At 33.2% G+C, this 12,164-nt stretch overlaps 1 protein-coding gene across 1 annotated transcript in view; it reads right to left on the reverse strand.

Annotated features, from left to right (window-relative positions):
• The window catches only part of LOC111621926 (calpain-D-like), an 83,742-nt gene that overhangs the window by 18,330 nt on the left and 53,248 nt on the right, over positions 1 to 12,164 (reverse strand). Inside the window, exons 11-12 of the mRNA XM_023364177.1 lie at positions 10,393 to 10,535; positions 3,182 to 3,360 (exon numbers count right to left, since the gene is read on the reverse strand). Of these exons, the coding sequence (XP_023219945.1) occupies positions 3,182 to 3,360; positions 10,393 to 10,535 (322 nt within the window). The remainder of the gene's footprint in view (positions 1 to 3,181; positions 3,361 to 10,392; positions 10,536 to 12,164) is intronic.

Consider the following 12,164-nt stretch of genomic DNA (forward strand, 5'->3'; position numbering starts at 1 on the left):
AAAAAAATGACTAGAATCATAATGGAACTGAAAAAAGAGATTGTTGAGAAATATGAAGGTGGGACGCGTGTTCGAGATTTTAACTGTTGCATATCGCATTCTGAGAACGACGATATCGACAATTGTGAAAAATAAAGACATTATTAAATCAATTTCTAAACAGAGATCGAAGACATTAGATCATGTTGAGAAATTGCTTTTGCTTTGGATAACTGAAAAAGTGTGCTGGAGACATCGTATCAGAAGCAATTATTTGCAAGAAAGCTAAAAAGATACATGCTGATCTCATGAAAAATCAAGCAGGAACTAGCCAGGAAAGCGAGATGTTTAAAGCCAGCCATATTTGTACATGAGAACGGTTTAATCATTTTTCCATTACTTCTTATGGAAAAGGTTGGTTTGGTATACGTCCTATTCAGTATAAGGCCAAACATCAGGAACGGATTAAGGACATATACTGAGGTTCCACTGTACATTAAACCATTGACAAGAGATAATATTTTGTATAAAAGAATGTTTTAAAATTAATTTTAATCTCTACTTTATAATTAACTAGCTGCAAGGACCCGCTTCGCTGGGTTTTTAAAAAGTAACGATAGTGAAGATTAAGATAATTACATTATAGCCAATCTTACCCGTTTTCACAAAATGCAAGAATTAGGTCCCCCATTTCCAGACTAATTAGAGACCTGGTCCCGATTGTATTTCTGAACGTCTCCTGTTCACGTCCGGTCAAACGAACTATTTTCAACGTTTCTGGAACGTTTACAATCGTTCTATAATCGAACCAATATTCGAATTTTATGTTCGAATTTAATTCGAACAAATTCGAACAAAACATTCGAAATAGAAAGCCACTTTCAACCACTTTCAGCCTCATATCTCCCGCACCCTTATAGCTATCGAGACGCGACCACCCCTATGCACGAATAGAGACTTGGGCTACTACCATATACAAACACCATTCACATGCAATGTGTAGTTTTTGCGAAAAAGTGAAATATAGGGACATACATGTCCATTTATATATATATATATATAATGATCACAAAAATTTTTTTTGCTCAGAAAAGTATATGTTCTGCTCATCGACAAAAAAAATTAGAGGGAACATTGATCCCGAGCCCCACAGCTCATAACAATATTGTAACCATATAAATTGTTGTTGTGATATATGGTAATAATTTAGTTTAATAAAATTTGTAACTAATATAGTAAAATAATAGAATGTTCAGTTTTAATAAAACATGTGACAAATTAGAATACTTTGTTCTGAAAAGTTTCAGTAAAGTGCAAAGTATTGCTCATGCTGTTACAATTTATTGTAATTTGAGAGTAAACAATTCATTATGAACCAAGTTAAAAAAACTGCAATTCAAATCACATGCACACACACCCATCTTTTGCTTTTACAAGTTTTAATAAAAAATTTTCTTATCAAAATTGTTAAAACAAATAATAAAATATTACTATTAGTTCTTTTTAACTATGTATAGCAGAGTACAGTAGAGTCTCGAAAACTTGGCCTAATGTGGACTGAAGGGTGGCCGGATTATCGGGAATGGGGTTAAAAAAAATAAGTATGAGTGTTTCCTCAGAAAATTCTGTACTGTACTTGTATGTATTGTTTACTTGAGAATACAACAGAGAATAAACTGCCCAAATACCGTTAAACAAAGGAAAAGTACGTCCTTTATGAAGGCATAGAGCCTTTACTACATGAAAATGAAAATTAATGAATACACTGTGTACAGTAATTTACCTGATAAGACAGACCTCAGAAAAATACTTTATGAGGCATAAAGCTGTCTATGATGAAAATTAATTAACTAAGGATTTTTTTGCCCTTCCAGGGTGTGGCCGAGTTATCCGGACTGCCGGGTTATCGAGTGCCGAGTTTTTGAGACTCTACTGTATTTAGAATGTTCTTTTTATTTAATTATTTTAATAGTGTAATTATCAAGTAAGTACTTTCACTCTGAAAAATTGACTATACAAATTTTAATTTCTATTCTATCTGAGTTATATTAGAATTGTGTATTTTGAGAACAATTTAAGTACTTAATAAAAGATTCAACATTATATTGCATTCATCTTTAATTTGTGTATTAAATAATAGAATAGTTGGATATTACATTTTAATTAGATTAACAAAGCTCAGTCAGTATATTTGTATTTTTGATATAAATAACAATAGGTACAGTGGTACCTCAGGATATGAATGCCCCAACATACGAAATTTTCAGGATACAACATGAAATTCGAACATAATTTTGCTCCATGGTACGAACAAAAATGCGCCATACGACATTACATTAGTTCACAGCGCCATTTTTTATTCGCTTCTGTTCATTGGTCTCAGTCCGTGTGTTTGCTTCATCGGCATCCTTGCTCGAAAAAAGGAAATCTTGAGGTATTATCAGAAAGTGACTGATTTTATTGAAAAGAAACATCCTGAAAAGGTTCACACTGGTCGTATTGCTACTCAGAGTAATGACATTTGCCTAAGTCATTTTAGAAGCATTTTAAAAAGTATGCAAAGCCAAACCTCTTTGGATAGATATTTTACCAAGTGAACTCTATCCAGTGAAAGTGCTGGTGGAAGTGAAGGAAAGAAAGCAAAAAGCAGTGAATAAAAAATTTAAAAAATATATATAAAACAGAAAAGTCAAAAAATTAGTGTTAAGTTATTATTACATTATGTTATGTAAGTTAAGTTTTAGTATCATTTCCCTTCTCCCTCTCTTCTGCCACCAGTTTGCCTTTGAGGATAGATGTTGGTGGAGGTGTAAAGTGCAAATAAAACTACATTTTTTTAAAATCAATTATTATTCTATTATGGTTATTTATACATTTACAACTACAAAATGCATTTTTCAGTGTTTTCCTTACTAAAGTTATTTTTTTTCAATGTACTACTTAGCTTTAATTTGAGTGTTTTTTTCATGTTGGAACCAATTATTTGGTTTTACATGTAATCGTATGGGAAAAAATGATTCACCTTACGACATTTTCATGATATGATCTCAGTTTTGGAACAGATTAATTTCATATCCTGAGATACCACTGTATATTGAAACAAGAGCATACACCGATTGCAAACATTTTGTCTAACCAATCAAAATTTTATTGATATTTTAAAAGAATATCTATTAATTGTATTTTTTATGTAAATAGATACCTATGAAGAGGTGGAATCCTATCAGCTGTAAACAAAGTCTTCCTGGTTGAAACAACATTTGTACTTTTAGAGCAGTCACAGAAAACTTGAATTGCAAGATTTGGTAGTCTATTTTCTATAACAACCACTAATCCTGCCCAGTTTTTTGTTAAATAATATGCTGTCATTCCTTTTCTTCCCTGAAATAAAGAAAATTACAATAACATATGAGAAGGTTTACACAAATCTAGTTTTTTCTGCACCTATGTGCAATAGAAATCTGCATGCACAAGTTGCTTATTTGATTTTGAATATTCTTTGAAATGGAAGACCTAAAAGATGTTGAACGAAGTAAACTTTTCATTTGGAACATTTTGATTGTAAGGGCATTCTAAAAAGTATAGAGTGAAGAGAAGAAAATGTGATCTAGAGCTGAAGGAAGTGGAAGAAAAACATTAACTTTTAAATGCCAATCTTGCTGATGTAGGGCATTTTAGCAGTAAATTAGAAACCCAACACATGCTGATACATTGGCTTTTAGAAATTCTTGGAATTTTTCCATTATGACATTTCTAAGAAGAATTTGTTTACCAGTGGAAGGTTCTAGGTCTAATGAACATATTTCCTACTAGATGGCATTATTGTGTTTAAGACAATTTTTCGAAAATTGTCACTATTTTGATTTCATTTCTTATCCTGCACAGAGTGTTTTCCTTGTTTCTTGAGGTAGTACATTCTAGTTTACTTCACTTATTTTATATAGTATATTACTCTAATATTAGTTTTTTAATTTTTATTTATTATATAGATTGAGAAAGGTTCAGATTCAGGTGTAAAGTGCAAATAAAACTAAATTTTTTTAAAATCAATTATTATTCTATTATGGTTATTTATACTACTCATCTTTACCACAACACCGGAGAATAGTAATTATATTATTATATGGTTATTTATACATTTACAACTACAAAATGCATTTTTCAGTGTTTTCCTAACTAAAGTTTTTTTTTTCAATGTACTGCTTAGCTTTAATTTGAGTGTGTTTTTTGTGTTGGAACGAATTATTTGGTTTTACATGTAATCGTATGGGAAGTATAGATTTAGGCTGGCAGAGATGGAAATCAGAAACACTAACATAGTGCAGATAATCTAAAAAATTATCCAAAAATTAAAAATTTATGATATCATGCTAAAAATTGCACTATTTTCTCTTATTGCACCGGTTTTTTCTATCAGGAACATATCACAGTTTTTGACTTAAGTTTAAAAGCATAGTTTTAAAAAATAAATTTCAGATTTGAAAACAAAAAAAAAAATTATATATTTACTGTCATTATTTTCTTTGTTTTCAGCTTTAATTATTTGTAATGATTTTATAGCTTATTTTTACATTATGACATTGGCAACACAACAGCAAAAAAAAGGTGTGGGTAAAGAGCTGAACCCCCATGGTTCAGAGCTGAAGCTTATTTGTTTAAGAAAAGTCAATCAACATAAAAAGTACTAACCCAGCTTACAAGAAGTTTAACAACCAATAATTTACAAGTTCTCCTATAAACTTATAATTGAAGAGAGTTTTGCAGCAAAATTTATGGATGTTATTGCTAAAGCTCGGAAACTCATTAATCTGCAGATTAACTAGGGTGATCCGTTAAAGTTGCTAAAATTGTTCTATTTCTCAAATTACCTAGGTAATGTGCAGATTATCTAGTTAATCTGCAAATTACCTACTAGGCACTCAGTAAAGTGAAAATAAGATCTTTGCTGAAACAACAGCAACGTTTCTGTACGCTTAAATTAACATAATGTTCTTTATTTAATTTTCGATATCTAAAGAATCAAGTTAATACAATCAAACAATCGACAAATTAGTTGATAGAATCAATCATCAACCAATTAAAAAACATACAAAAAATCAAACGATTTAAAATATTAATACAATTAGGGAAATTATTATATAGATAACCACCTATGGAATTTCGGGACTTTGAGTATCTATCTGAACTGAGGGGACCGAGACGACTTCAACGATACCCTACTTTTGGACCGGAGACGAAAAATAATAAAGTTATCATACTTTTTCTGGTGATCGCATGATATAATTGTGCAGTTAATGTTACCTATGGTGAGTAAAATGGCGGCTCGTCTCTGATTCCAGCAAAGAGAAGAAAGGAAACAGTGGGGACGCACGTTCTGTCCTAACCTAACCTATTTTAATAAATTACCATAATTATTACCAACCAAATTATTAGAATAGGTTAGGTTAGGTTTGAACGTGCGTCCCCACTGTTTCCTTTCTTCTCTTTGCTGGAATCAGAGACGAGCCGCCATTTTACCCACCATAGGTAACATTATCCAATTGTGCAGTCTAAAGATTGGTGACACTTTGAATTTCATAGCAATTGGTTTCTGCGACAGGCACACCTATTTGTGGTACATTTATTTGTGGCAAAGATCTTATTTTTACTTTACCGAGTGCCTAGTAGGTAATGTGAGGATTACCTAGATACTCTGCACATTATCTAGGTAATTTGAGAAATGGAACAATTTTCACAACTTTAATGGATCACACTAGTTAATCTGCAGATTAGCTAGGTAATCTGCAGATTAATGAGTTTTGAGCTTTAGCGGTAACATGGACACTGTGAAAAGTAACAAAAAACCTTATTCTTGAAATAAAATCAGTCAATACATACATTAGCCAATCTGTGCTTAAAACACCCTGAACTGGAATATGATGAGTCCAAACAGATAAAAAAATTTGCACTTTAAAAGGAACTTTACTTTGAAAAGTAAAAATTTTTCTATAGTGCAACTTAAAGCATGAAGATAAAAACCTGTCAATAATATTTATATCAAAATGTAAAGAACAAAATTCCTGAGTTTAGCAAAAATAAATATATCATATTTCATGTAAAGAAAACAAATTGTTTTTTAAATCTGACTATTGATAAATTTTTTATAGTATTTCTATTGCAAATTTTTTATCTGAATTTTTACATGTTTGTTAAAAAGTTTTCAAATAAAGCTGGTAAACTTAGGTGTTTGACCCTTGGGTACTGTGGACATCCCCAGGTAAACAGGTGGGAACAAAGGGATTCAAATGACAGGTTAGCTGCTTATATTTTGCCATTGATAAGATGGACCCAGTCTCTCTATAAGCTTGATTGAAAGTTTAAAATCCTACATGCACATGAATGAGATATTAAAGGATAGGAATATTATTGTTATGAAAAGGATTTCTGCATACAAATACATCATAAAGCAGTTTTGAGAGATCTGTAGCCCCAAAAAACAATCTGGACATCGTTATGGATAACAAGTCTTATTTTATGCTGGATGGCTATATGCAGGAAATAAAAAGACTTATATGCCAGCAGTGAAGTTCAAACATCATGCTAACAAAAATTTTGGTGTGGGTAAGCTCTTACAGGTAGTCTTTGTTGCATTATCTATACAGATTTTATAATACATACAAATTGTTGAGCAGAGTGATGAGGAAATGAGACTAGAATCAAGCAAAGTCAATTTAATGTAATGAACACATCAATTTTCAGATGCACAGATGCACATTAGAATCAAGCAAACACAGTATATTATAGTAAATCTAGAAACATTTTTCACAATGACTTCAAAAGGTAAAAACAATTACAAGTTTTACTTTCAAATAATTTGTTAAATAAATTCTAAAAAGTAATTTATATTGGATTTATTTGATGATAAAACTTTTGAACTAACACTTCTCAAATTAAATCTTGCTGGAATTCAATTAAAGCTCTTTTTATAATTAATATTTAAATCTACACACATCTATCGATTGGAGATCTTCAGATCTGTATATTTAATGGAGTGTTTGAATAGAACAATGAGGTTTTTTGAAAAATTAAATGAAATAATTCTCAAATACATAAAAGAGCAAGGTATCAAAACTAAAAAGTAAATATTCAAAAATTATTGAGTATCGTAATAAGATTATTAGGAAATTTGGTAAAACTATTTTTCCTATCAGAAATATACATATACAAAAGACATAATGATGATATTACTAGTAAAGTAAGTCGCATTGAGAAACATGAAACTATGTTTATTGATGTAGTTAGCCTGGGAAAACAGTTTGAGCAGTAATAATATGTCACAAATCAAAGATTATAAGTGATTTATCTTTGAGAAAGGGGTACAGATAAAAAAAAAGTGTAATAAAGAAATTAAACTCAACTAAAGTAAAAATAAAATCAGTTTGCATTTAAGCAGGAAAACTCTTGGATAAATGGAGTTGCTCGTTAAAACCATCTATGTTTGAGAGTTTATCTAGTCTGGACTGAGGGAACTGCATCTCAAACGTAATGTCTGTGAGTTGTTTGATACGGCTAAAAAAATTTATGTAACTCCAAATATATATTGAAAATTTCCAATGTGATGAGAGGAAGAAGTTGAGCCTAACTGCTGACATGTTGGTGAAAGGAAATGACAATTCGTTTAAATTGGTACTGGCCTGGGCATGCAGTTACAGCAGAGGCAATTGAAGAGCTAGGTAATGTGATGCCATCTAGTGGGGATGAGGGATGTAATTCTAATCCTATTTATTAGAACTCTGATAACTTTGGAGAATTTTGGTTGAACTACAGAAAACTCTGGAAAAATATGAAGCAACTGTATTGCCTTATACTCCAAAAAGCAGCACCCAAAAATGTCAAAATACTGTTTTGTTATTAAGCACCCAAGGCAAAAGTCGACATTTTTGTTTTTTGAATATACCTTTTCTCAGAGTCAATTATATTTTCCAGAAAGTAATTTATGCACATGTCAGAATTCTACTGAGCATTTTGACACCAAAATATAACAGAATTTTTTTTTTTTAAATTCAGGCACGAAAGCACAAAAGTTACCCCAATAGCATGGGCGAGCAGTAAGCGAACAGGCTAAATAATAATATACAGAAGAAAAAAACAAACTAATAACTTCATACAACAAATGAACAACTATCCCTATGATCTCACTATTAAATTAGATCAAGCCTGGAAGTACAGTACATTTCCTGGTTTAACATTAAAAAATAACCAGATCCATACAAAATAAAAAATAACCAGATTGCACTTACTAAACCTTTATTGTCCGGTACTTGTAAACTATTCGTAAAAACAAACGTTTTCGGCCTCATACAAGGTCTTCTTCAGGTTAAAATAAATGGATTACATTCTTAGAATGAACGTTTAGTTTTATTAAAGTTCATTCTTAGAATGAACGTTTAGTTTTATTAATTTAAGAATGGAATCCAATTATTTTAACCTGAAGAAGACCTCTTGTAAACTATTCGAAAACGTTTGTTTTTACGAATAGTTTACAAGTACCGGACATTAAAGGTTTAGTAAGTGCAATTTTATCAGAATACCAGTATTCAGAATAGAAGATTTTTGAATAACCAGATCCATACAAATGTTTATTATAAACCAACATACACACACTTGTTTATATCTGCAAGTTCCCATGACCCATATACTGTATGATTTGGTTAGGGCCCTAAAACCATTGTATAAATTATTCTGACACAGTCAAAGAACTAGAACACCTTGAACAAATAACTACAACAAATGGTTACAGCAAGAACCTTATCAGGGATTTAGCCAGTGCACTTTCCAACAACATTCACAACTTGGACTCTAAGGTTGAAAATCCATATGATCAACATAGGAATACGAGACATCATCCTAGACTATAACCACAACATGTTACCACTATAATTTGGTCTCTTTTAGACTTGCTAACTTTCAGGTGCAGCCCTAACAACTTTAGCATTCTTAGGAATGGAATAGAGAAGACTAACATGCTTAGGATACCAGGGTATATAAAATTCCTATGAAGGATGATTGATATTGGCTACAAACTTCAGAGATATTGTGATGGAATTGATGTGTTTAACATAAAACTAGATAAACACAAACTGATATTTACAAAAAGAAACACAATGCCTTCCTTGACATTGTGGGAGTTTGGAATGTAAGAGACAAGGTATTCCAACAAATTTCAATAAACGAACAGTTTATTACAAACAAAATTAACAACCAAGATACTGATGCCCGTCAGAGACGAAACTACATAGATAGATACAATCGGTCTCTGCTCTCGTTCAGGTTCTTACAGGAAATTATTATCGCGTGATCGTATTCTAAAAACTAACTTATAACTAACTTAACCTAATACTACACTAGTAAGAAAAAAAAGGAAGGAAGGAAGGAGAAGAAGTCTACCAGTAGTTAGCACAGGGGTCCTGATCGGGGTGGTCGATAACTATGGGGATTTTATCAGTCGACATCGGATTATATACCATTTCTCGTATGGTAATCTTCACTGGGATTTAAGTATATACTCAGCTCTCATCGGAACAAGTCCCTGGTCCTTTTCTGGACTCCTTTCCACTTGGTCCTCTCGGCCTTTTTCTTTGTCAACAGATTCCAACGAACTATACCGACGACTCGTCCAACACCTCTTCTCTTGGTGTCCAAAGCCAAACTGTCCTTTCTTCTCACCCCTTTGTCTACACTCACCAACCCCATGGGCAAGCCCCTCCGTGTCCTCGTTGGCAAAACCACCAATCAGGACCCACGAAATTCTCGCTCCTGTCGGGTGACCGGAAATGGTTATTAGTGAAAGAAGAGGAAGGAAAGGAAAGAACAAAGGAATTCTAAATATAAATACTATAGCTATTTGTACAAAATGGCAGACAGCCACAACATAGCTTCCATCCTCAAGATCAAAACATTCTGCCTCCATCAGGATACTTGAAGCATTGGAGATATCTAAATCTGACAAAAAGGTCCATTGCATTAATTTTAAAGATAACACCCATTACCTTATGCATGACAATCCCTATATTATCACGTGGCAACTACGTAATATCATGATGTAGGAACATTATATAAATATAAATGAGAACATTTTTCTATAATTTTTGAGTGTTTACTTTTTAGTTTTGGTACTTTGCAAGTATTTAATTTTATATCTATTTTTATCTATTTATATTCAATATCATTGTTTTATTCAAGCATTCCATCATTGAATATATGGACCTGAAGAAGAATACGTGTAGTCGAAAGCATTAGTCCAAAAGTTTTATTTCAAAGTAAATCTTGCTGGAATTCAATTAAGGCATTTTGATAGATGTATTTATTGCTGTATTATTCTAGTCTCCCAATTGATGATGTAACTCAAAATATTAATTTTAAAATGAATCATACCTCATGTCTTGCTCCTTTTGCTATGGCTAAATTAATGATGGAATCAGCAAATACATGTTTAGGTGATAATGCTTTTTTCATTTGAAGACATTTTGAACTTTGTATGACTAGATGACTTTTAGGATAGTCTTCAGATTTTACATCTGGAAATAAAAATTTCATAATGAAATTTTTGCCATTTATTATTATTTCTAGCTGATGTATCCAGCAATGGTGTTTTTTTTTTTTTACAAAAACATTGAATAGTTTGAAAAACCACATAGGTACCAACTAAGAAAAGCTTATACATGTACTGTTTGATTATACCCCAAATTTTGCATTGTGTTGTATTCCAGTATTGCACCATTGAGGTGCAGTAGGTCTTCGAGTGGTCAAGACGTGCGAGAGTGAGCTCCGACTTATGATCGCCGCATCCGGATTATTGAGCTTCAATCCGAGGATTAATTCACACCGTTGGATTCATCTCATCATTATCTACCGTTTGACGTCTAGTTTTTCCGGTTTCGTCCAGGGGGACAGGCATTACGACACCCGGAAATTCCAAGTTTTTTGACCGCCTTCTTCGGGTGGTTTTTACCGGTGAGTGGTTGAGTAATATATCATCCTTCTCGCCTTTTCAAGGGCTCTCCAACGCCGTCGTCGGTCTTTTGATCCGTCGTTTTAATCGTGTTCTTTCTCGATCGGAAGTTGTTTCAGATCGGGCCGTCCCACGGGCTTCTCGGGCCACCGATCCTTACCATTTTCGGGTAGTTCTTTGGCCATACCCTTGTCTTCGTCTGTATAAATTTCTGTGTCGCCACGGTTAATAGTTTTAAAGTTATACTAGTTTTCATATCTTCATTGAACAAAGAAGTGAAAGGTCATTGACCTTTGCACGTGGTCGGCTCACTTCACCCTTCGTGCTCCTTCCGCCGATCAGCGTCTGTAGCTGCTTGACGGCTTTCACGTGATTCTCATCATGGCTTTCCCAGAAAAGGACCTATTCGAACAACTCACAGCCAGTCTTAACATTATTATGGAAACTATTCCGTCGAATTCACAGGGTACTATAACTACCAAGGGCCGAAAAGGCGTACGGGAGGCGGCCATGAACATGCATGCAGTGGCTAATAGCCTATACGGGATGGTGCTTGCTCTACGATCTAAACCGCAAACCAACCAAGAAAGCTACGCTAGCATAGTAAAAAAAAGCAAATTTAATTGTAGTCAAACAACCAATATGATCAGTGAAGTGATGAGCAATGCCTCCCAACAAAACTCTAATAAGGACTTGATCATAGAGCCAATTGAAACTGCCGAGGGAGAGAGACTGTGCCCAGAAGAGGTCATGGACTCCCTCCAAGAAAACATAGATCCTAGAACCTTAAACATAGGTGTAAAATCTATCCAGACCCTCCCTAGCGGTAGCCTCAAAGTCCGGGTAAAGACAACCCGTGATTTGGGTAGTCTCAAAGAAGCAATAGAAAAAATACCGGCAGTGAACAGTAAGGTTAAACTATCAACCCCTAGACTAAAGAAACCGAAGATAATAATATTAAATGTCCCCCAGAAGGAAGACAAGGCAACATTTATACATAATATCTACGAACAGAATGAGGAAATCTGGGAAAAACTTTCTCTTGAAACCTTTACCAAAGAAATAAAAATAACACATACGATTCAGTCTAGGACGAAAGAAGAACATAGACACGTGGTATTGGAAGTATCCCCAGGGCTTCGAAACGTTCTAATCCGATTAAAATATCTAAGTTATGGATGGAGCTCACTGATCG

Source organism: Centruroides sculpturatus, unplaced genomic scaffold (assembly GCF_000671375.1).
Source record: "Centruroides sculpturatus isolate CEXI.00-Female unplaced genomic scaffold, Cexi_2.0 scaffold31, whole genome shotgun sequence".
Taxonomy (NCBI): domain Eukaryota; kingdom Metazoa; phylum Arthropoda; class Arachnida; order Scorpiones; family Buthidae; genus Centruroides; species Centruroides sculpturatus.